Source organism: Sus scrofa, chromosome 1 (genome assembly GCF_054392235.1).
Source record: "Sus scrofa isolate SSC_HxYL_T2T_F1_AM1 chromosome 1, Sscrofa_HxYL_maternal_Yorkshire_Landrace_v2.0, whole genome shotgun sequence".
NCBI classification, from domain to species: Eukaryota; Metazoa; Chordata; class Mammalia; order Artiodactyla; family Suidae; genus Sus; species Sus scrofa.
The window spans coordinates 122,657,845-122,683,364 of record NC_139383.1 but is presented as its reverse complement, the minus strand read 5'-3'; the positions used below and the strand labels follow the sequence as shown (position 1 = coordinate 122,683,364).

General features: G+C 36.8%; 1 protein-coding gene and 1 pseudogene across 2 annotated transcripts in view; one reads left to right on the top strand and one right to left on the bottom strand.

Annotated features, from left to right (window-relative positions):
* Nucleotides 1–25,520, bottom strand: part of ADAM10 (ADAM metallopeptidase domain 10) — a 118,465-nt gene that overhangs the window by 50,190 nt on the left and 42,755 nt on the right. The window contains 2 exon segments of the mRNA NM_001130531.1: nucleotides 13,909–14,067; nucleotides 16,480–16,598. Of these exon segments, the coding sequence (NP_001124003.1) occupies nucleotides 13,909–14,067; nucleotides 16,480–16,598 (278 nt within the window).
* Nucleotides 11,371–11,905, top strand: LOC100523526 (small ribosomal subunit protein uS12 pseudogene; annotated as a pseudogene). The gene has a single exon (XR_001306173.3). The product of XR_001306173.3 is annotated as a small ribosomal subunit protein uS12 pseudogene (transcript).

Sequence of the window (25,520 nt, the reverse complement as noted above, 5' to 3'; positions counted from 1 at the left end):
AATAACTACTTAATGAATGGATACCTCATCTACTTGATAAAATATATAAAGTTTATTTACAGGTGTAAACAAATATACACAGATATATACACACATATGTATTTGTGACATTGTAAATACAGGTGATATTAGAGTGAATTTCTTTCCTACCATTCCTTCACATGGTTAGAACCAAGCAAGCACCAGTATAATACCAAAACCGCCAACAGGCTAACATCAGCAGGAATTGAAAGGAAGCCGCCAAATACTTAAAAATAGAACAGCCATCCATCTAGCAGACTATCACTCCCCAGGGTGAAAAGGTGGCCTGGATTCAATAATAAGACTGCCCTGCCCCTATCCCACCCCTAATAGGTTGCATTTGGCTGGAATCAAGGGAGCACTTAATGTTTCATAAAATCACCTCTTCTGGCCCATCATCTTGAGGCAGGAGACAGATGGGCCCCAAGCTGAGCACTGGCAATCTGTCCCCTGAGGACAGATACTTCAAGGTAAAGATAATGGCAGGAGCAAAGACAGGCTGAATCTTGCTCAGGTAAAAGGAGACCACACATTTCTCATTCTTGAAGTCAAGAAGACCTCCCAAACTACATGTGTGCAGAAAGTTTCCTTGGCGTCAGAGAAGGGAGGGGAGCATCAGACCATAACAGGTTCTGTCAACTTCCCAGAGACCCTTGTGCCAGAACCCATCTTGGCTAAATCATGCACAAGCACGCACACAGGGGAGGGTCCTGATTCAGACAGAATACAGACTTGAAGCCAGACAAAGCAAAACGGCTGGCCAAGAGAGAACCCAGAAGACTGCCACCACAGAAATGACTTAAACCACCCCATAGGCCTGTGACTCTTTCTCTGGGCCCACCTAAGTGGCTATCCGCACTTTTTTCTCATAATAAACACTTTACCTGTTTTAGTACTTTCCGTCTCTTTGTTGAATTCCTTCTTTGAAGCAAAGAGCCAGGGCCCTGCTCCTAGCTACTGGCCCTTGTCATCTAGTGGTCAGGATTTGGTGCTCTCATAGCCGCAACCTTGATTCAATCCCTGGTTGGGAAACTGAGATCTCGCCTCAAGCTGCCACACACTGTGGCCACCTCACAGCTACCCCAGATCAATCTGGTAAGTGTCAAGAGAAGCATTCTGCAGCACTCTTCACCTCTATCAGGAGGATTCCAGCAGGAATCAAGGGGAAGGCCTAGAATTCTCCCTATTCTTGGGAGACATTCCCTTGAGCCTCACTTCACTAAACACGTCCAGCCATCTACCACTTTCTGTCTTGGGCCCATCAAGACTATTCTCTTTTTCCTGAGACTTTCATAGTCATGGACCACATCACCAAGTATTCCAACTTACCATAGGTTTTGCTGCCTCCAAGTCACTACTTGCCTCTATTACCTTATTTATAGCTCCTAACTCACTGTCACTCTGACACCACCCAATCATAACTCTTATTAGCAACTCCAACATTCATGCTGATCATCCTTCCAATACACTCATACTACCTTTCTCCAAGGGTGGTCTCCTACCTCAACCTCTCCCTTACAAGGTCAAACTTTAGAACCTATTGTTACTGGTAAGTGAAACCTCTTCTTAATCTCAACTTCCTTATCCTACTTTCTTTCTAACACTCATCTCTTCAGAATATTTCCTTCAACAGCATGAAAATCCTTCAACCCGCCAATGCTACCACCCTGTTCACTACTGGATATCTTCTTTCTCCTTATTCAGTTTAAATTCCATAGTCAATTATTTTATAGTTTCTCCACTGCATTTGCCTTAAATTTCTTTGCCATTCCCCCACTCCCAACTCCCAACCAAAACCTGCTTAAATTCAACTCTCTACCTATACCCCTCCAGCTGAATGAGGCTGGAGAAACTGGTAACTATAACTACTCTCACTCAAAAATTATAATCTATAACCTCAAGCAGTTCCTTTATGCCTCCTGGCAATGATACTGCATTTTCAGGGTCCCTTCTCAATTCCATTTCACTGTGTAAGTACAGGCAGTCCCAGCTTTACCACATTAGTATAGGCAGTAAAACTGCCCATGCAAGCTGAAACAATGCAAAGCCATCTTAATAATTAAGGCAGAAAATTATAACCGTTCCATGACCTTCAAAAATTTTTGTCAAAATATTGAAACTCCCTTATTGTTTATAAATGTATGGGGAATAAAAATAATAAAACTATTATTTAGTACATTATAATGTAACACATTAAGTTATCAAGAAACACCAAGAATTATAATTTTTAAAAGAACTATAGTGTTTTATTTCTTTGTAAATTATATTTTATATATCATAAATTTTATATATACATTCTTTTTGAAAGCTTGATATTTAGGGCAAAAATTTTTTTCCAAAGCAATAAAACAGTATGTATATATGCTTTGTCAATGAAAAAAAAAAAAAGTTGCCTGCCCTATCAGTAAACAAAGGATTCAGCTACCAAGGCACTACAGCCACCCCTGGACCGTGAGCCCTGAAGGAACTTAGGATGAAGATAAACAGGCTGCGCACCTCCAAGCCCTCAGCCATTGCAGCCACCTCCAACTGTGCACTCTGTGAGGAGGATTCAGGATGGAGAAAAGCAGGATACTGGTCCTAGATAGTTAAGATGTATATCAGGGGAATGATTTCAATGAGCCCAAACTCTTGCATCGTCCCATAAATAGAAAAGCACTAAATTCCTTAACTTAAGATACCTGGTTTTCTTCAGTTAACAGTAATCTTTGCAAGTTCTGACTACCTGGTCTTGCAAAAACTGCTATATATATTGGCTCCTCCCTTACTTCTTTGGAGCAGTCCCTTAGAGCTATCAGAGAGGCTATCTCCCCAGCTTAAGTCCTCAGTTTTGTCCACCAAATAAAACATAACTCTCAATTTATAAGCTGTGCCTTTTTTTTTTTTCAGTCAACAGCTTCAAAATCTGTCAGCACAAAATTCTCCCCAGAGAATAAGGGAATCAAGTATAAAATGTTTCCCATATACTTTCAAAAGTTCTAGAAGAGCCCATTTTCCCTGGTCACCATATTAACTATGAAAATGGACAATGACATTTTTCCTCTAAAATTACTGACAATATAATCCCCATTTCTAGAAAAAGCCTTTGTTCAGCTAATGAATAAGCCCTCATTGAGATGCTAAATCATAGGATGCACTGTAGTTCCTCTGAAAAGGCCAAACAGCATATTCTTTCACAAAGAATGAGTCACTGGTGTAGAATATTCAGCCTATTTAAAACAAAGATCAGCTTTAAATCTAAGGCCTTTCTCCCAGTTCCTTTGCATGCCAACCACTTGCTTCTGTTTTGTTGTAGGAGGCACAAATATAAATAATACATATATTGTGATACCACCTCAAGCAGGAAATAGCTCTAGTTAACTCTCAATCATCCACTCCAGGAAGGGTGAATATTTACAGCTCAGATCATCTGCCCAAAAGTGCCACGCTTAAAACAACCACCTCTCACCACATACTAACTAAAGTAGACTTTGCCTCCTCACTACACCCAGCAAGGTATCCCTCCCTCTGTATGACTGCCAGGTTAGGAATTTGACTGCAGAGTACAAAACTTGGTGTAAGTCCTCCAATAACATGCAATGAATCACTAAATTTAATCAAATGACCTAACTTTCATTACATTAATTGAATTTAAAAGAGAGTGATTCCATAGACAATGTACAAAAAGTTGCTTTGCTCTTATCTGGAGGGAGATGAGTGGGGTTCTTGCCCATGAAAGTGCCACTTATTCCCAAAGTTCCCAAAAATCAACAAGGATTCACTGAGACAGTAAAAACAATAGGTTTTTTTTGTTTTCTTTTTTTTTAAAGGAGACATGAAGAGTTTGGAGAAGAATGGGTTAAGCAGTCCCCAACTGTCCTTCCTCCTTCTAACTCCAGTGGACAAATGTCACATTCTCCCTAGTACTCCCTTCCCCATCCCCCACGTCAAGTCTCTATTTGGGGAGGGTGGGGAGAGCAGGGGAAGAGGGGCATAGTAAAAATGAGAGAATAAGCTAAAGATGGTGCCCTTTTCCACATGCACTCACAACATTGATCTCCTAGGAAATGCAGAGCTGGTCCAGACATGTCCCTTGCTACCTCTGATTTTTAAGAAGAAAGAGTTAGTGGTGGGACCAAGGGGACCATGGGTGTCAGGCCGATAGGAGAAATGTTGCTTTATTATGCTGACCAGTTATAAACAGCATCACTAGACTGCAAAGTACATTAAGACAGAACCTCTGCCCTGTTCATCACTGTGTAAATCTTGACTGAATCCTGTATTTTTTTTTTAAATGTCACTTTTGTGGAGCAATTAGATATGTCTGTAGAATGTGTATTAAATCAATGTTAACTTTCTAGATAAGAGAGCATAAATTTGTACTACCTTCTTAGAGTTATCTGGCAATATATATCAAAATTTAAATATCTGAAAACACCACTTTTAAAAATTAATCTTAAGCAAATATTCATACAATGAGGGGGGAAATTACACACAATAAGGTACGCTGCAGCAATAGAAAAAAGTAATAAACACAATAAATGCCTATTTAGGAGTTCCCATCATGGCTCAGTGATTAACGAATCCAACTAGCATGAGAACATGGGTTTGATCCCTGACCTTGCTCAGTGGGTCGGGGCTTGGGCATTGCCGTAAGCTGTGGTATAGGTCACAGATGCAGCTTGGATCTGGCATTGCTGTGGCTGTGGCATAGGCCAGAGGCCCAGCTCTGATTCAACCCCTAACTGGGAACCTCCATATCCGTGGAGTAGCCCTAAAAAGACCAAACAAAAAAAAAAAAAAAAAAGTCTATTTAGTGATGAGCTAGTAAATAATGCATTCATCAATGAAACAATGAAATAGTACACAGCCATTAAAGAGGTAGGGCTATATTTATTGGCATAGAAACAAATCTAAGATAAATTGCAAATAAAATTTAAAATGGTTTAAGTAATAAGTAAGATCTAAAGGACTATTCACCAAAATGCCAATGGTGATAGACACTTCATCTTCTACTTAATTCACATGCAAGAATGTCTATTTTATATAGTCATTTGATAATCAGAAAAATCAAAAATATTTCCAGCTTTAGAGGAAAAGTAGTTTGGACTCATCGAATTTTAGAAAAAATAAGGAATATTGATGATCTAATGACCTCATTTCGTAACATGAAAAAAAATGAGACAAACCCAGAAAAAGTAAGTTACTTACTTGCATAATGTCACAAAGCTATTCTAAAACATCATCCTGATTTTCCTTCAAACTTTCTCATACAAATGCTATTACCTCTTGTGCTTTCTTCCTACTATGTCTGCCACTAACTTGTGTGATCTTAAGCAAATGAATTAAACTCTGAAACAGTTTTATGTAGTTGATCTTAAAGATCACTTTTAAATCCATGATTCTGTAGTCTGTCATCCCAAAATGTGTCTCTCTGGCCTGAGGGTTATTTTAGACTGATTTTTAAGAAACAGAAGACTCCAGAAGCCTTTCTTTTTACCTCCCCTATAACTGCCTCAAAGGTTTTAGATAAAGAACCTGGTCCAGGAAGAGCACTATCATCAGAGAGATGTAAATACAAAGAATATGGGCTAGGTGTGGTAAGAGGAACCTGGCAGGGCCTAGAAACTAAAGTCCTCTCTGTGTCCCATTGTCCTTGCATGGCATGGCAAGCATTTGTTTACCAAACATTTGCTTTTCCATCTTGCTATAATTTTTTTCCTCCTCTTTGACGTATCAAACCCTTAGCCCCTTCTCCTTCCAAATGCCATGTAAACCTCAACTGCCTAACCTTGTTCTGGAGTCTCATTTTTCCAGAGACTTCATACATACATACTTAAATTTTATTTCCTCCTGTTAATCTGTCTCATGTCGGTTTAATTCTTAGACCAGCTAGAAGAATCTAAAAAGAGCAGAGGGAAATTTTTTCCTTCCCCAACAATTCTAAGATTCTACAGTTGCTAAAAACCAGTAAAATCCACATCAATGAATTCCTAGTCTAATGTTTGAAGATAAATATAACATGATTGCCTACAGAGATTATCTAATCTCCAAATATATAAACCATGAACAGAATTTAACATTTTTATAATAAATCTGGTATCATAATGCTTCTTTAGAAGCAGTTCTTTCAAGGCCCAAGTATTGGACCAATATCCTCAGGCAGGCTCACAAGGTCACCAGTATAAACATCAAGCACTGGGTTATGCTCTAAGAGATGAGAAAGACAGAGTTTTAGTTCCACTTACCCCAGGACATATACATACACATACTTTTTTTTTTTTTTCAGGGCCACACTTGCAGCATATGGAAGCTCCCAAGCTAGGTAGGGATTGAATCAGAGATATAGCTGCTGTCCTACACCACAGCCAAAACAACTCCCAATTCAAGCCACATCTGCAACCTACACCACAGCTCACAGCAACACTGGATCCCCTTAATCCACTGAGCGAGGCCAGGGATCAAACCAGCATCCTCATGGATACTAGTTGGGTTCGTTACTGCTGACCTACAATGGGAACTCCAAAATACACATACTCTTAAATGCTATTTCTACTAGTTTTTCTATAACTCATCCCTCATAAAGGTTAAACCTAAAATATAAATTTACCCTACTTTTCAATAGTGAATACAGCTGCACTTCTGCCAAAATAGATAATGATACCAAAAGCCTTAGCTTGCTTTTTTTTTTTTTTTTTTTTTTTTTGTCTTTTTGCATTTTCCTTGAGCCGCTCCTACGGCATATGGAGGTTCCCAGACTAGGGGTCTAATTGCAGCTGTAGCCACCGGCCTACGCCACAGCCACAGCAACGCAGGATCTGAGACATGTCTGCAACCCAGACCACAGCTCACAGCAGCACCAGATCCCCAACCCACTGAGCAAGGCCAGGGATCGAACCCACAACCTTATGGTTCCTAGTCAGATTCGTTAACCACTGAGCCACGATGGGAACTCCTTCTCTTCTTTTTTTTTTTTTTTTTCTCCTCCTCATCTTTTTAAAAAAATCTGCATGATAAATGTCTTTACTGTCATTAAGTCCTTTGACTTTAGCCACTATTAAACTAGTCCCTCTTAACTTACAATATAACTTATAAATTACTGGAGTAGAAGCCAGGAAACATGGGTTCTTGCCCAAGTTGTTTAAAACTCATCCTCAAACTCTGGGCTTAGAAATAATTCTAATGTCTTTTGCAACAGTATTAACGTTACAGAGTTCTACTGAATTCAGCACTATGCCAATTTTCCAATCTACTCCAATTTTACTATGAACAGTTTGCTGATGATGTATTAAGAAACAATGCCTCTGAAAAGAAAATTCTTATTTTTAAAATGTACATGGTTGTAAAGTTTAAATTTTAAACTTTGAAATTCATTCTTCTTACCATCAAAACAAATTTTTTTCCAAGTCCTGAAAACATATGACTTGACAGTATATTGAGAACTATATTTAAAACTGCATCTTTAATACCATATCCAGATGTACCATGATTTAAATTCCCTAGTCAATCTCTGTGTAAAAACATTTCAAACACTGCAAAACAAAATCATGAGGTGACATTTCTCAGAAGAAAAAGGAAAAAATTTACAAATATACTTTCTAGGATGAGTTTTAAATCTGTTTTACAATATAAGAGCTTTGATATTTTTAAATAATCTTTAAATAATCTTATGTTTCTGAAATGATCATTATGCAGCTAAAATGCTTTCTACTAATGTTTTAATACATATATAAATACATACATATGGAGACCAATCAGAAAGTGTCTTGATTTAAAATGCTCTCAAGTTTTATTTACATAAATAAAATAAATTGGGACTGAATAATGGGGAAGGATTGGGCATACTGTCTCCAAATTCTGAATAAAAAAAAAAAAAAAAAGAATTAAACGCCTCACTGTCTCTTTTATCTGTTTTTTTTTAATGTGTTCCCAATTTATTATCTCACACTTTTAATTAAATATCTTTTAAATAGTTACCATTTCTCTTGGCCTTCTCAACTTTTCTTCATTTTGTGCCTGAGAAGTTAATTTATATTTCCCTAGAGATTAACTCAGAAAAGAAAAGGTCAATGATGCCTCGAAATTTTTCTATTTCTTTCCAATACTGTCACTGTGCTTAAGAAAACTAAGGATGAAAAAAAAAACAAAAAAAAAAAAAACAAAAAAAAGAAAACTAAGGATGTATGATCAATGCTGAATAAAGCAAGTGAATTAAAACATATTGTGAAAAGATTAACCAATAAACTTCTATACACTGCAGGCATTCTGAAGTCACGGACTCTTCCAATCATGTCTTAAACCATCCTGCTACTGAGTTACCAAACAGAAAATGCCATTTGTCAATCTTTCCAAGTGTCTACCACAGTCTGTCACAACTCTGTATGCATAAGCACATTTCCATGCTCCAAACTGGACCTTAAGCATGAATAGAACCTTTTCAGGGCAATCTTCAGAATTTCCTGTTACTTCTGGAAGGACATTATCCATCTGATAATGTCAGATTTGAACAATGCTAGTCATTATCAATACTTTCCAATTCAATTCTTCCTTCCCTCTTTCCCTTCTATCCTTTGTCCCTCCTTCCCACTATTAGTAACAAAGAGTTGGAAGTCTTAATGGCTAAGATAAGACTCATATAAGCTCATAACTTCAAAAACACAATATGAAACTAACTGATTTTTTAAGGTTTATTAAAAGCAATATCCTGAAGTTTCACAAATGAAGAAGCTTCTACATGAACAAGGCCTTCACCTTGAAATGGTTAAGTAAAATTTAAGTCTCAATTTTTCAGAACAAGAAATAAGGGGTCTTCCCATTGAAGCACAAGAGAGAGAAGCAACAAATATAGTAGTAGCCAGCACACAGGCTGAAAGTAAGAGTGTCATACTCTGATGAGGCAAATCAAGCTCTCCAGGCTCCCCGATACCACATAAAGGAAAATAAATAAATCTGAAGAGAAAGAATAAACCTACACAGTCTTACTCTGCAGCTTCATATTTTTATTTAAAATACCTTTTAATTCAGAGATGAAATATTTCTTTTTAAGTATAGCATGGAAAAATTACTTAGCCTTTGCCTCTCAGAAAAGTAGTATAAAAAAGGGTGAAAAGGTCCACTATTTACAACTAATGATTCTAAGCAATCACATAGTCATTCCTAAAAGCTGTTCATATTTAGATTAACATGAAGTGGGAAAATGTTTTCCTCAGGTTTTTTTTTTTAAAACAAACTAGGCCAAGGGGCAGAGAACTAAATGGCATTCTTAACCTGTCATAATTGTTCACACTTCTGTGTCCTAGAAGAGAGTGCTTTTTACCACCCAAGTACAGAATTGAGTAAGTGTGAATTTTAAACTGATAACTACACGCAGTTAACACCTCCACATCTAACTGGGTATCAAAGCATCTAGAAGTTATTAAATATTTTCACAGAAAACTCTCTGTGTTCTGCTACAGAACAGCCTCAGAAGCCATTCCCTAAGGTTCTCCAGAATAGAATTATCATTTTCCACAGTGGTTTCATACATTCATGCCTAGACTTGCAAAAAATAGTATTAAGAGGAGGGCAGTCAAATTCTCATCCAGACTCCTATCCAAATTTGGCATGCCTCCCTTGTCATTTGCTTATGTTGAAAATAACACATACAGGGACTCCAAATTCACTTAAGCATATATACAATGATCTAAACAATCATGCAATACTTTAGTTGTAAAATTACATTATCGGCACTTAAGCAAATTATATGAAAATAATAATATTATTAATATGTAATAAATAAAGGATATCCTTTCCCTATTAATTAGTCATGAAATAAAACATCATTCCTAAACATGTTAAGAATTTGGTTCAGGAGTGCCCGTCATGGCGCAGTGGTTAACGAATCCGACTAGGAACCATGAGGTTGCGGGTTCGGCCCCTGTCCTTGCTCAGTGGGTTAACGATCCAGCGTTGCCTTGAGCTGTGGTGTAGGTTGCAGACGCAGCTCGGATCCCGCGTTGCTGTGGCTCTAGCGTAGGCCGGTGGCTACAGCTCCGATTCAACCCCTAGCCTGGGAACCTCCATATGCCACGGGAGCGGCCCAAGAAATAGCAGCAACAACAACAACAACAAAAGACAAAAGAAAAAAAAAAAAAAAAAAAAAAAGAATTTGGTTCAAAACAGTAACAGATACAAATGTGTGATTTTAGGGAGGCTTTCAGAAAAGACCCAGAAATCCTTGGATTAATAGCAGCGAGAATTTACAGCTTTCTTCCAGTGAAGCAGAAGATACATGGTTATGAACATGAGATCCACAATCAAATGACAAAAGTTTTCTAAGGCTTGGTCTTCTCAAGTATAAAGTGGAGATAACATGTGTGCCTATATACCTCATAGGGTTATTGTGAAGGTTAAATAAAATAATGCAAGCAAAGAACTTTATATGGGAGCAGGAGACTGAGCGAAACAGATCTAAGAGATTAAGAGGCACAAACTTTCAGTTATAAAGTAAGTCATGGGGAGGTAATATACAGCATAAAGAATACAGGCAATAATACTGTAATAATTTTGTATAGTGACAGATGTTACTAGTCTCATCATGGTGATCATTTCATAACGTATTTAAATGTCAAATCACTATGCTGCATAGCTAAAACATAATACTACATGTCAACTATCTCTCAATTTTTTTAAAAAGTAAATTTATCTATCTAGCATCTAGAAGAGGGGTATGCAAAGAATAGCCCACTAGATAAAGAAGTCCTTTGGTTTTGAAAGCTAAAGATGTTTTTTACATTTTCAAATGGTTGGGAAAAAAAAAAGAATTTAATTTTACATGACCGTATGTCATATAAAAATTACATGAAATTCAAATTTAAGTGTCAATGACTAAAGTTTCACTGGAACACAGCCATGTTTTTTCATTTACACATTTTCTATGGCTATTTTCAACTACAATGGCAGAATTTAGCGGCAACAGAGCTAATATGGCCCACAAAGCCAAAATACTTATTATCTGGCTCTTTACAGAAAAAGTCTGCCAACCATTGGTATAGAAGCTAGACTGGAGCAACTATTTAGAAACTAAAAGGTTAATACATGAGTGTTTTCTTTTAGTAATTAACATGACAGATTCTCAGATAGTTTTTCAAAAATAATTGTCTAAATTAGTAAGCACTTAAAAACTCTATTTAAGGTAATTCTTTCCCCTACTCTCATCCTCATTTCATTACATTTCCATTTACCAGAGAAAGTTACAGACAAAACCACTCCAAACATTATTATTTTTTAAGCTCTAATACCACTACTGACATATAATAATGAACAGAAAGTGAAAATGTCTCTTTACCATGAACATGTATTGACTGAGACAAGTAAAAATAAATCATTAAAGCTCTTTTGCTCAGGCCCGTGGCGCCGGCAGGATGGGCAAGTGTCACGGTCTTCGTACTTCCAGGAAGCTCCGTAGCCACCAACGGGACCAGAAGTGGCACGATAAACAGTACAAGAAAGCCCATTTGGGCACAGCCCTGAAGGCCAACCCTTTCGGAGGCGCTTCTCATGCCAAGGGAATTGTGCTTAAAAAAGTAGGGGTTGAAGCCAAACAGCCAAATTCTGCCATCAGGAAGTGTGTCAGGGTTCAGCTAATCAAGAATGGGAAAAAAATTACAGCCTTTGTACCCAATGATGGTTGTTTGAACTTCATTGAGGAAAATGATGAAGTTCTGGTTGCTGGATTTGGTCGCAAAGGTCATGCTGTTGGTGACATTCCTGGAGTCCACTTTAAGGTTGTCAAAGTAGCCAATGTCTCTCTTTTGGCCTTATACAAAGGCAAGAAGGAGAGACCAAGATCATAAGTTTTGATGGTAAAAGCAGGATAGTAATAAATTTTCATATGCCAAAAAAATAAATAAATAAAATAAATAAATCATTAAAATCAAGGGTAGGAGTTCCCGTCGTGGCACAGTGGTTAACGAATCCGACTAACAACCATGAGGTTGCAGGTTCGGTCCCTGCCCTTGCTCAGTGGGTTAAGGATCCAGCATTGCCGTGAGCTGTGGTGTAGGTTGCAGACACGGCTTGGATCCCGCGTTGCTATGGCTCTGGCATAGGCCTGTGGCTATAGCTCGGATTAGACCCCTAGCCTGGGAACCTCCATATGCCGTGGGAGCAGCCCTAGAAAAAGACAAAAAGAAAAAAAAAAAAATCAAGGGTAAAGTTAAACACTAAAAGGAATAGAAAACTAAGTTCCACCTTGATCCTCCAACACATTACCTTTGAGGAAAAAGAAAGGTTGAAATAAAGGGAAACTTTTGAAAGCTACTATAAGATGCAAAGTAGAAAAAATGCAATTATTAAGAACCACTGAAAAAATAGTTCCAGAGCTAAATGATACCCGAAATGTTAAAGGAGCAAAAACTGCAGCTGGATAGCTTAGATACCCTGACAGATGAGGTAACCCTGCAAAAAGATTAAACTACTACGAAAATTACAAAGTAACATACAAATCAAGTAGATGATAATGATAATTCTATTAACAGAAAGAAAAGAAGGCAAATTCATACTCTAACTTGCCAAGGAAGACTCCAAGCTTGGACCTTGAAGAGAGTTTGAAATACTAGGAGGGGAAACTAGAAAAGGAATCAAATAGGGATGAGCAAAACTGTGAGCAAGTAGCATTAATGAATTTACGATTTAACAAGTAAATAAAATCATAAATGCATTCTATCTAGAATAATTATGCTATTTTCTATAGTAATCAAGCATTAGAGATGACAAGCAGTGGACAGAGTTAGGATACAGAAACTGTCCGAGCTGGCAGAGCAAAAAGTCAACATTGATAAAACTTTTCAGTATGTTACTAGGGGTAAGAATGAAATTCCCAACAAATTTCTAGCTGTAGAAAGGAAAATGAAGCCTGGAAGATGCCAAATAAGGAAAATAGACAAAAACTGAAAGACTAGTCTTATTATAGTCAAAATAAAATATAAGTATTTTACATACATATAAATTAGAGGAAAAGGAGTTCCTGTTATGGCTCAGCAGTAACTAACCCAAGAGTACTCATGAGGATGCAGGTTCAATCTCTGGCCTCATTCAGTGGGTTAAGGACATGGTGTTGCCATGAGCTGTGGTGTAGGTTGCAGACACAGCTCGGATCTGGTGCTGCTGTGGCTGTGGCGTACAATGGCAAGAGCAGCACTGAATCGACCCCTAGCCTGGGAACTTCCATATGCTGAGTGCAGCCCTTAAAAAAAAAAAAAAGACAGACAGACATAAATTAGAGAAAGGTATTTCTGTGTCATTTCATCATAACATTCTCATGACTAGATGACTATGGATATAAAGACAATGACAGAATGAAAAAGTGAGGTCTAAATACATTTTTTACTCTTAAAACACAGAAAGAGAACTCTCCCAATAAGTTACCATTACATAAAGGTTATGATCGAGAACAAAATCCATTTAAATATAAATCTAAAATCTTACCAAGCTGAAGTCAAGTCATTACTTAAAGATTCCAAAAAGAAACTCAAAAGACTTAGAAATTATAAAAATACCTAAAATATGTCTTAAATACTATGCAAATATCTACACTGAAATTCGCATAAGATAATGCTTCAGTAGGTGCCACACACACACATACAAAGGCATTATAACATTAAATGACTATGATATCAGAGTACAGAATGTTCAGAGTTGGCTGACTCATAGTTTAAGTAGAACTGCTTGTATCAACAAAATAGTACTGGCATAGATGGACAAAGATATTGCCTCACTATATCGATCTACTATTTAATTGAGATTTTGGTTGCGAAAATATTTTCCAGCCTGATTAATAGCTTAGGAAATAAAACAGCTCTCAGGTTTCATTTGTTTCCACATAGTTTTAACTATTTATATGCCTTTTTGCAAAATTTAAGTACTTACTAATATCATCTTCATGATAAATGACAGAGTGAAATGGCAGAGTTCGGTCTTTAATATATCTCTCTGCTGGCTCAATATAAAATGTGCCGCCATGAGTCTGAATGAATCCTTCAAATCTTCCATCAATAACAGACCCATGGCTAAAACTTCCTTCTTCACCTATTAATGAAAGCAACAAACTCTTAAAATTCAATTTGCACATGAATGTTAAATTAATTCTCCTTTATAAAGCCATTCTTATATATGAAATATAACAACCTGAATTTGAGGAGTTCCCATTGTGGAGAAGCAGAAACGAATCCAACTAGTAACCACAAGGTTGTGGGTTCGATCCCTGGCCTCGTTCAGTGGATTAAGGATCTAGCACTGCAGTGAGCTGTGGTGTAGGTCACAAATGCAGCTAGGATCCTGTGTTGCTGTGGCTGTGCCATGGGCCGGCAGCAATAGCTCTGATTAGACCCCTAGCCTGGGAACCTCCATATGCCATAGGTGAGGCCCTAAAAAAACAAACAAAAAAACTGAATTTGAGATGTAAACAACTAGAACTTAATTAAAATATATACCATATATATATATACATATATATATATACACACACATATATATGTGGTAGGTATATATGGTGTGTGTGCATATGAAAAAATCTGTCTCATTAACAATCAAATTTCCAGCACCTAGCACAGTGCCTGGCATGCATGCAATAGTCATTCAACAAATGACTGTTAAATTAACTTAAACTTAGAGGCAAGCAGATCCAATGACAAAATATACACTTCCAAAACAAAGATATTAAAGTATCTTTTGAATTTCTGCTCTACTTGCCTTAAGAAAAAAAGGCCCTTTCCCACCTAATACACTCTTCCTGAGTCTTCTGGCTTCTTTACCAGATTTAGGTTTTATAAATACAGTTTAAAAATATAACAGTATCAAATATTTCAAAAGCAATTTCAACAGAAGTATACCAACAATCCTTTTTAAGATACTGGAAAAAGATTTGTAACACCAACCCATCAATTACACTTCTTTAAGGAAAGAAAATAACAGGAAAAAAAAAATGTAGTTTGGGTTTTTTAATATACTCACAAAGAAAAGCCGAGCAACAAACATCAAATGATAAGAAGAGGCAGGAAACAGAAGGGGCCTTTACAAGTTTACTTTACCATTTAAAAATTTTTCATTAAAAATAAAGCTTTCAATAATTTCTTTTTTTTTTATTTTTTTAAGTTTTTTCTTTTTATTATTATTATTGTTATTATTATTATTGTCTTTTTGCTATTTCTTGGGCCGCTCCGGCAGCATATGGAGATTCCCAGGCTAGGGGTCCAATCAGAGCCGTAGCCACCGGCCTACATCAGAGCCACAGCAACGCGGGATCCGAGCCGCGTCTGCAACCTACACCACAGCTCACGGCAATACTGGATCCTTAAGCCACTGAGCAAGGGCAGGGACCGAACCCGCAACCTCATGGTTCCTAGTCGGATTCGTTAACCACTGCGCCACAACAGGAACTCCTCAATAATTTCTAAGTTGCAGATTAACATTAGCTGACTTAAAATTAATCACAGGCTGATGCTAAGAGTCTAAAATATTTGTATTTTAAACTACATGATTTTTTTATCTGCAAACTCATTTAATCTTATACTCTTCTGGACTATCACCTAGCAAAAACAAAGTAGGGGTTGGGGCATATGTGGGGGAGGGGGAGTGGGCAGAGAACACTAAGTTACTTGCCCGACAAGATAAATGATCAACAAAATAATAGTAAACTATAGCCTGATGTGAGAAATCTAGACCTATGTAGTAACACTTTCCTTTTCCATTACAGAATTATAAGACAACGACTTTTAATTAAGTAGGCTTGAGCTACAAATGAGAAATTTCAAGTACAGAAACACCTCATTTACCTATCATAATAAAAAATAAGAAACATTTGTTGAATTTAATTTTTCAAGTGACGATTTTGAATGGAAATCTAATATGTAAAAATGAAATTTAGCTTTTTTACTGTCTTAATAAAAAGGATCATCTTGAGCATTTATTAATGTATAGAGTTAAAACACAATGATATTTTGCCCAAATACCTCCAGAAGACTTTGATTTTTGAGACTTTTTATGACTCCCACAAATTGTTCTGTTCTTCCCACACTACTAAGCTGACAGATGCAATGTCCTGTTGGCTTAAGTGTTTCCCCCACCAATACCTTCTATCTCTGATGTAGTAACAGAAATTTGTTAGAATCGTAAACAAAAGCAAAGAGATTCCAAGGAAGGAAAGCCCTAGGAGGATTTTTCCATGAATGACTTTGTCACATTATTTTTGGCTGTTAAGGTAATATTTCCAGTTTCCTTTTAGACTTTTCCTCTTTTCATATAAAGCACAGTTAATTTTCCGTTAATTTCTTGCTTAGAAGTCTAGAAAATTATATACATGATTAAAATCTTTAAAAACCTGAGTTGGAGGTAATGATAGAATCAAAACTTCATACGTTTCAGAAGCCGGACACTGCATAATTCAATACTAAATATGTATGTTTAGGAAAAAATAAAGTGTTCTTTTAAAGTTTAACTTACCATAAATATGTCCAGTGTAAATATGAGAGGTATCATAATCAAGTACTTTATTTGATGTTTCCACCCTAAATTCATCACTGAAAAGGGAAGTGTCCCTCTTCATTCGTAGGTTGAAATGTCTGCAAATAGGGTGGGAAAGGGAAAAAATGAAATGAAAAGGATCCAAATGTAAACAATTATATTTTTAAATTTAAAAAACCTGCAAAATGTGGATTGTTTCACAATTTTTCTACATGGGAAATAAACTGACCAAAGTTTTCCTATAAAAATTCTGCTTTAAAAGTCAACCTAGCACTGTGATACAACTCAATTATATACAATTAAACAGCAACTGTCTAGGAATATATTAAAAAATAAATGCCTACAGGCTGATTCCTACATGAAGAAACAAGATCATGGAACTAAGCTACATGGAGATAAAAACAAACTTCTTGACCCAACTACTGCTATCAACCACTGTCTTCCCTCTCTAGTAATTCCACAGCTTTGCCATTTTCCCCTATTATTCACAACTCAAATTTTAAGATAACACATGGAAAAGTGCCATCTAACTAGATACTTAACACATCTTCCCGGAAAAGCAAGTATGCATGCCCTTTTACATACAGACACACAGACACACACAAACACACACACACACAGAGAGAGAGAAAACCTTTCAACTCCTTTATTTTTCCTTGGGTCATCTTCTTCTAATTCTTTTTAGACCTTTCTCAGTTCAATGTGAAGACCCCAAACCCAAAGGACCATGATATTAGCTGAAATCATACTCATTCTAACTGTCCTCTACAAAGGAAAAAAAAGACCAAAATATTGAAATAAAATTCAATAAAGAAATCTGCAGTTTTAGAATCACATTCAGAATCAAAATCTTAAGCCTAAAATTTACTAGCCCAGGATTCCTATCTATTAAATGAAGATAATACATTCTGTTCTGTGGAATCATTTTAAGGAGTAGAGATTACAATGCATATATGGTCATTAACACAAGTACCTGGCACATAGGAGACAGTAATGGGTAACAAATTAGCTATCATTACTAAACTGTTAAAAAAAAAAAAAAAAAAAAAAAAGGTGTATCAAGTCTCACAGCTCGTAAGAGTCTGCATATAATACAGTTTCTACTCAATGAATAAGAACCAAGTCTTCAATCAGCCAACCCCCAAATGTTTTAGTAGTATGTGGAATAACTGGAACTCCGACACTGCTAGTGGAAGTAAAAAAATTAAAATTAAAACGTACAATCACTTTGGAAAACTGGAAGTTTTTTATAAGTTAAACATACAAAAACTCTATAATTTTACACTATTCTACACTAAGAGAAATAAATATAAAACATATATGCATACAAACAACTGGACATAAATGTCCAAAGCAGCTTTACCCATACTAGCCAAAAACTGGAAATAACCTAAATGTCTATCAACAAGTAAAGGTTGTGGCTTATTCATACAAGGCAAACTATTCAACAATAAAATGAGCAAACCACTAAAAATAGGTACTTGTATAAAAAATAAAAGAATGCACATAATATGATTCCATATATATAATTCTAGAATAGGCAAAAATCTATTTTAGTAATAGAAAGTTGATCAGCTAGTTGCCTGGGTTGAAGAAAGATTAAGAGCAAAAGGGAATGAAGGAATTTTTTACTATGATAGAAACATCCTATACCTTAATTTGAATGGTGGTTACACAAATGTATACATTTGTCAAATCTTAAACTATACATTTGAAATGAATATATTTTACATAAATTATACCTCAATAAAGTTGTTATTAAAGAAAGACATTAACTCATTTTTCCAATGAAGAGCAGTCAACAGGATATATATACCCATTAACTTCAGAGATTACCCTTTTTGAACAATGTCTATTTTATCTTTCTTCCTTAATTTTCTGTCAACATTGGCAACTTTTTATTCTGTCGTTGCACTCATTTCTACTTGTGTAAAACTGGCACCAAAAAATGCTAGGGCTTCCCAGGTTCTATTACAAGGACTACAGGCAAGAAAGACATCCTCAGAACCATAAGGTTCTAGTGAATACACTGCAGCAAGTAATCAACAAAGCCAAACAGGAGTTCCCGTCGTGGCGCAGTGGTTAACGAATCCGACTAGGAACCATGAGGTTGCGGGTTCGGTCCCTGCCCTTGCTCAGTGGGTTAAGGATCCGGCGTTGCCGTGAGCTGTGGTGTAGGTTGCAGACGCGGCTCGGATCCCGCGTTGCTGTGGCTCTGGTGTAGGCCGGTGGCTACAGCTCCGATTCAACCCCTAGCCTGGGAACCTCCATATGTTGTGGGAGCAGCCCAAGAAATAGCAACAACAACAACAAAAAAGACAAAAAAAAAAAAAACAAAGCCAAACATATCTTCTAAATGGGAACTCCACAAAGTTAAAAACAGACAATCCTAAACAAAAAGGAATCCTGAATGATTTCTTGATGCACATCCTGTCTTTTCATAAAATTGCTTCTACCAACTAAGACTGGAAATTCTTGATCATATATGTGAGTATAAATACATTATTTCTTAAAGGATCATAATATTTTGAAAAATTATTATCATTATACATACTTTTAATTTACTGAATAGATACTACCTCTAAAAGAGCATATTTGTTAAACAAACTACACAGATATGTTTGTCATTCATGATTTATTATTCAGAAAAAATGCTATACCCTAAAACTATTATAAGCAGGAGCATTAGTACTCTATACAGCCAAAAAAAGGGGGGGAAGGGAGTAAATGCCTAGAAAGACATTTAAGTTCAATATAAGAACAATCTATGCTACACTGTCTACCCTAAAAAAAATAGCTTTATACCACCTGAAGTGCCTGTGCAAACAGTAATCCTAGAGGGATGTTATAACAGAGAGAATTTAAGAACACTTGTAGTAGACCTCTTCCAATCCCGACACTGATTTCATAATAAGAAATTGTATCATACATATGAAACAATATACTCTTCTCAGTACAGATTTAAATTGGACTAAAGCCACATATAAAATCAGTTTTCAATTATCCATAAAGTCAAAAAGCAATACACATAATAAAACAAAAAATCAAATTTAGATCATACCCCAAAATCGACTCTTTTTTATTAATGTCAAAATTAATGTGCATCTAAAATATATATCAACAAACAAGGAAGGGAATAAGGGTGGGTCTGGAAGGCAGGAGTTTTTTTTGTTTTGCTTTTTTAGGGCTGTACCTGCGGCATATGGAAGTTTCCAGGCTAGGGGTCAAATCAGAGCTGCAACTGCCAGCCTACACTACAGCCACAGCAACATGGGATCAAAGCCATGTCGCAACCTATACCACAGCTCAGAGCAATGCTGGATCCTTAACCCACTGAGCAAAGCCAGGGATCAAACCCGCAACCTCATGGATACTGGTCAGGTTTGTAAACTGCTAAAGCACAATAGCAACTCCCTAGCAGGTAGTTAAATGGTAGAAAGAAGCTAAATAGAATTAGTATCACAATCATGAAACAGAAAAACCAAAAATCAGAAGCTGAGCTAAACTTTATTCCATTAACTGAGCCACTGGATTCCAATTCTTTAATTCCAACACCATCTGTTTAATAGTTCATATCATTATGCTATTTTAATATTTGTATAAACTAAATTTTTTACAATATTCTTCAGACAACACATTGTAAAATAGTAATGATAATTAGCGGATAAACACATTCCACCTTACCAATTTCTCAAAAAGCCCTGAATAAAAAATCATCTGAAAACATAACGTGATTTTTTGTTTAAACTTTTGGCCCAAAGGTCAGAAAAACTACAGTGAACACACTGCATTATAAAAATCACTAAGGAGTTCCCATTGGGACACAGAAGAAATGAATCCTATTAATACCCATGAGGATGAGAGTTCGATTCCTGGCCTCACTCAGTGGGTTGGGGATCTGGCATTGCCATGAGCTGTGGTGTAGGCCACAGACGTGCCCTGGATCCTGAATTGCTGTGGCTGTGGCTGAGCTTGGCAGCTATAGCTCTGATTCAACCCCTAGCTTGGGAACATCCATATGTCACAGGTTACAGCCCTAGAAAGAAAAAAAAAAATTCACTGTATTTTAGGAAAACAGTTTGATGGTTCCTCAAGAAGTTAAACAGAGAACTGCCATATGATCAGCAATTCTATATTCTATATAGCCAAGGAATGGAAATCAGAGATTCAAATAGATACTTGTGCACCAATGTTTATGGTAACACTATTCACAATAGCCAAAAAATGGAAAAAACCCTAATGTCCACCAACAGATGGCTTTCAAAATGTATTCATGAGTGGTATAAACACACAGTGGATTATTCAGCCTTAGGAAGGAATGAAATTCTGATACATCTACAAAAGGGATGAACCTTGAGAATATGATGCTAAGTGAAAGAAGCCAGATGCAAAGGACCATGTACTGTATGACTCCCTTTATGATGAGGTACCTAGAATAGGAAATTTCTAGACACAGAATGTAGAATAGAGGTTATCAAGGGCTGGCAGGAGGGCAGAATATGGAGTCACTGTTTAATGGATACATAGTTTCTATTTGGTATAATGAAAAAGCTCTGGAAATGAATAGTGGTGACAGTTGCACAATACCATGGATGTACCTAATGCCACTGAATTATACGCTTAAAAATGGTTAAAACAGTAAGTTACACGTTATTTTACCACAATAAAAATATATTTTTAAAAATCATTGTATTCCCAAAAGCTACCGGATAAATTAAAATTGTGCAGCCAGAGATAAATATAAGCCCTGAGAGAATTAGTTGAGATAGTAGTACTGTGATAATGATAATGAGACTTTAACATTCTTCTTAAAATTTATACAGGTTTACAGTTTTCAGAGCACTTTCTTGCATATTACAGCATCTCATTCTCACAATAACATCACAAAGGAGGTAAGATGAATATCTTTAAATCGAAGGGTGTGACTCAGGTCATAAGTCTTGATTCTAATCAAAACTAGAATTTGGTAGCTGCACCTTGCTTTCTACCACACCACAAACGGCTCTCAAGCATGTGATGGAAGGAGTCAGGCTAATATACACTAAGTGTTGTAGGAGTCATAATGTAATACCAGCTTTCGCCAAGTCGCCTTTTAAAATCTGAACAAATGCAAGTAAGATAAAGAAGTGAAAATTCACTGAAAATTCAACTTTACAACACCACCATAAGTTCTCTTTATTAATGCCTGAGCCACTCTTTTTTTTGTCTTTTTGCTATTTCTTTGGGCCACTCCCACGGCATATGGAGGTTCCCAGGCTAGGGGTCAAATCAGGCCTATGCCAGAGACAGAGCAATGCGGGAACCGAGCCGCGTCTGCAACCTGCACCACAGCTCAAGGCAACGCCGGATCCTTAACTCACTGAGCAAGGGCAGGGACCAAACCTGCAACCTCATGGTTCCTAGTCGGATTCGTTAACCACTGCGCCACGACGGGAACTCCTGAGCCACTCTTAAGGCTAAAGATAAACACTGTCCCCTTTTACTATATTTCTTTCAGTAAGTTTAGTTCTTTTTGTTATTATTATAATACAGTACACTGCCACCAAAGATAAATTTTACATTTCCTCTGAAGAGGAAGGTACTCTGTATAAGGGGCATTATTTGCACTGGGAATGTCTTCCTACCCTTAATGAATCAATAGTATTTTGTCTCTCATCTTGATTATAGCAGTTCTTTCTATTTTTTTTTTAATTTTTTTGTCTTTTTAGGGCTATACCCATGGCATATGGAGGATCCCAGACTAGGGGTCGAATCTGAGCTGTAGCCACTGGCCTATGCCACAGCCACAGCAATGCCAGATCCAAGGTGATCTGCAACCTACACCACAGCTCATGATAATACGAGATCCTTAACCCACTGAGCAAGGCCAGGGATCAAACCTGCATCTTCATGGATACTAGTCAGATTCGTTTCCGCAGAGCCACAACAGGAACTCCGATTACAGTAGTTCTATTATAATTCTTTTTTGGCTTTTCTCATGGAATATACATAGTAAAGTTATAAAAAATGGAGTGAAATTATAAGCGGGCAAAATCAGCAAACAAATGACAGTCATTTGAAAAAAAAAAAAAATACATGAAACAGACTCCAAATCTCCAGCCTCAGTGCTCTGAAAGTGCAATTTTACCAATAATTTTAATAAAAATTGGTTTTCCCCTCTAACACTTTAGAAAAGCACTCTACTTCTAAACTAAAGATATAATAAGAGGTACCAAAACCACCTTTGGTACAGAACAACAAAATAAATTATGTTAGGATATGATCCTTTAAGTTTCTGGATGGTCATGTATCTTCTATACAGAAGAGATACCATTTTATAGATTAGAACAGTTAGAATAGTAAGAATATAGAGTAAAAAGAAGTTGCATTTTCCCATACGATTGCTATTTAGGCAAAAGATAGTATGGCTCTGACTCTTGGAAGAAAACAGCAATAGTTAAAAGGTGCATCCCTTGAACTGAAGTCATATTAGGACAAAAGGCCTCAACTAATGAAGTACCCTGGTAACAGCAGAAAGAAACCTGAGAGCAAAAACCTTGCTTCTAAGTATGTCATGTAATCTGGAAGTCCCAGAGAGGTCTATTATAGGCCTGGGTAGTGATTCTTAGAAATAAAATAGTGCTTACTAGCCCATCCTTGACACCTCTAGGTATTCTTTTCCTTTTAATATTCACCTTTCTCTTAATAAAAAGTAAATAAATAAGTAAAGATGCTTGAGAGTCTCTATTCAAATTATTTTTATAAGACAATTTGCCAGTATCAATATCAAATATTACTATGAGTCAAATATCTGGTTTACTCCCACTAGAATACTTTTTGAAACAGAAAAACTCTTTTTAAAATTATCTTAAAGAAGCCACTACCCCCACCAAGAGGATAAAACAGGTTGGTAGAAGGGGAAAAGGAAGTCAGCCCACATGCACCCCACTGGGAAGTAACTGAGGCATCCTCCACAGAAATTCTAGGGCTCTAACAGTTTGAAAAAAGACAGTTCCAGGCTTTACTAATGGCCCTGAGGTAGACAGATTACCTCAAAAGAGCAAAGCTACATAAGCAAGATTCCCCAAGAGTACAATGGAAGGTAAAAGTGAAACTAAAACTTGAGCTAAAGTAAGTAAATATATCCTGTGTGAGAAGCAGATCATCAGTGTCTTTCCCGTATAAAGAAGAACCAAGGGGAAGAATCTGCCATGATGGCATGATTACAGAACACATGACTGCATGTACTGTATATAATGAAAGAATAAAGAAATTCACCCTAAGAGAAAAAAGTTTCTATACTTTCTGACCTTACGCAACTTTGTAACTCAACAACTGACAAACAAAACTACTCTATACAAAACACAAAAACAATAAGAAGATTTAAGAGCAGAGTGAGACTTCAATTACTCAAATATTTAATATAAATCAAAGGCATAAAATCATGAAGCTCACCTAAATATACTAATAATTTCACAAATCAGAGGCAGCTGATTTGACCAAGATCACATAAATAAAATCAGAACTTGAAGCTGAACCAAAGTTTTCAAACAGTGAACTTTCCACTATGTGGTGATCTTTCCACCACACTAAGCTACAGTCCCCTGCTTAGGATACAATAAGCGAGCTTCAAGATGGCAAAATACAGGATATCTTTCTAGTGAAAGACGAAAATAAAAGACTTACTTGGGAGTTCCCGTGGTGGCTCGGCAGAAACGAATCCAACTAGTATCCATGAGGGTATGTATTTGATCCCTAGCCTCGCTCAGTGGGTAGGGGATCCAGTGTGGCCATGAGCTGTGGTGTAGGTCACAGATGGGGCTTGGATCTGGCATTGCTGTGGCTATGGTTAGCCTGGCAGCTGCAGCTCCAATTCAACCCCAACCTGGGAACTTCCATATGCCATGGGTACAGCCCTAAAAAACAAAAAAAACAAAAAACAAAAAAAAAAAAAAACTGACTTAAGGACAAGCGGGGAGTTCCTCTGTGGAGCAGTGGGTTAAGGATCTGGCATTGTCACCTCAGCAGCTCTGATCGCTGCAGTGGCACAGGTTCAATTCCTGGCCCAGGAACTTCCACATACCTCAAGCACAGCCAAAAATTATTTTTAATTTAAAAAACAAAAAAGAACTATAATCAATGATATTGTTATATTTAAAAGAAGAATGGCTCAATGGAAGAGAATCTTAAAAAAAGATTAAAGAAGTAAAACTGGCAGTGTACATTCAAGGAAAGTGATGAGAACTATGAACTGAATATTATTTCACACCATAAATATTTACTGAGCACTCACTCGGACAAGCACAGTGCTAAGCTTGCAGATATAGGCATGAACAACACAATTCACAGAACACATTCTAGTTTTTATATGGTTAGTGAGCAGAGAGAAAGGGAGGAAGATGGGAGGAAAGAAGCAAATTGATCAAGTAGTGATAAATGATGAAAAATAAAGTAGAGCAGTGGGATGGACTAGGAGTTTTGGGGGTTAGTAGATGCAAATTATACCATTTGGAGTGGCTAAGCAATGAGATCCTGCTGTATAGCACAGTGAGCTACATCTAATCACTTGTGATGGAGCATGATGGAGGATAATGCAATAAAAAGAATGGGTGTGTGTATATATATATACACACACACACCTGGGTCACTTTACTGTACAGCAGAAATTGACAGAACATTGTAAATCAACTACAATAAAAAAATTTTTAAATAGGATAAAAGAACAGAGTGGTAGGAGGAAAGAAGCAAGCTATTTTACAAAGGGTGGTGGGAATGGTTTCTCTGGACAGATGACATCTGAGCAGAGACTTGAATGAAGTGGAGAAGCAAGAGCCATATGGTTATGGAGTGGAGGTGGGGAAGGGTTTCAGGCAGAGGAACTACAAGTGCAAAGACATGCATTGAGTATTGGAGAAAAATCACTGGGGCTATAGTGGTATAAAAAGGGGGAGGAAAGCAGGAGATAAGGTAAACTAGAATGTACCACACAGAAGATACTCCAAAACTTTTGCTGAATTAATGAAGACTTATCTGGACAGTCA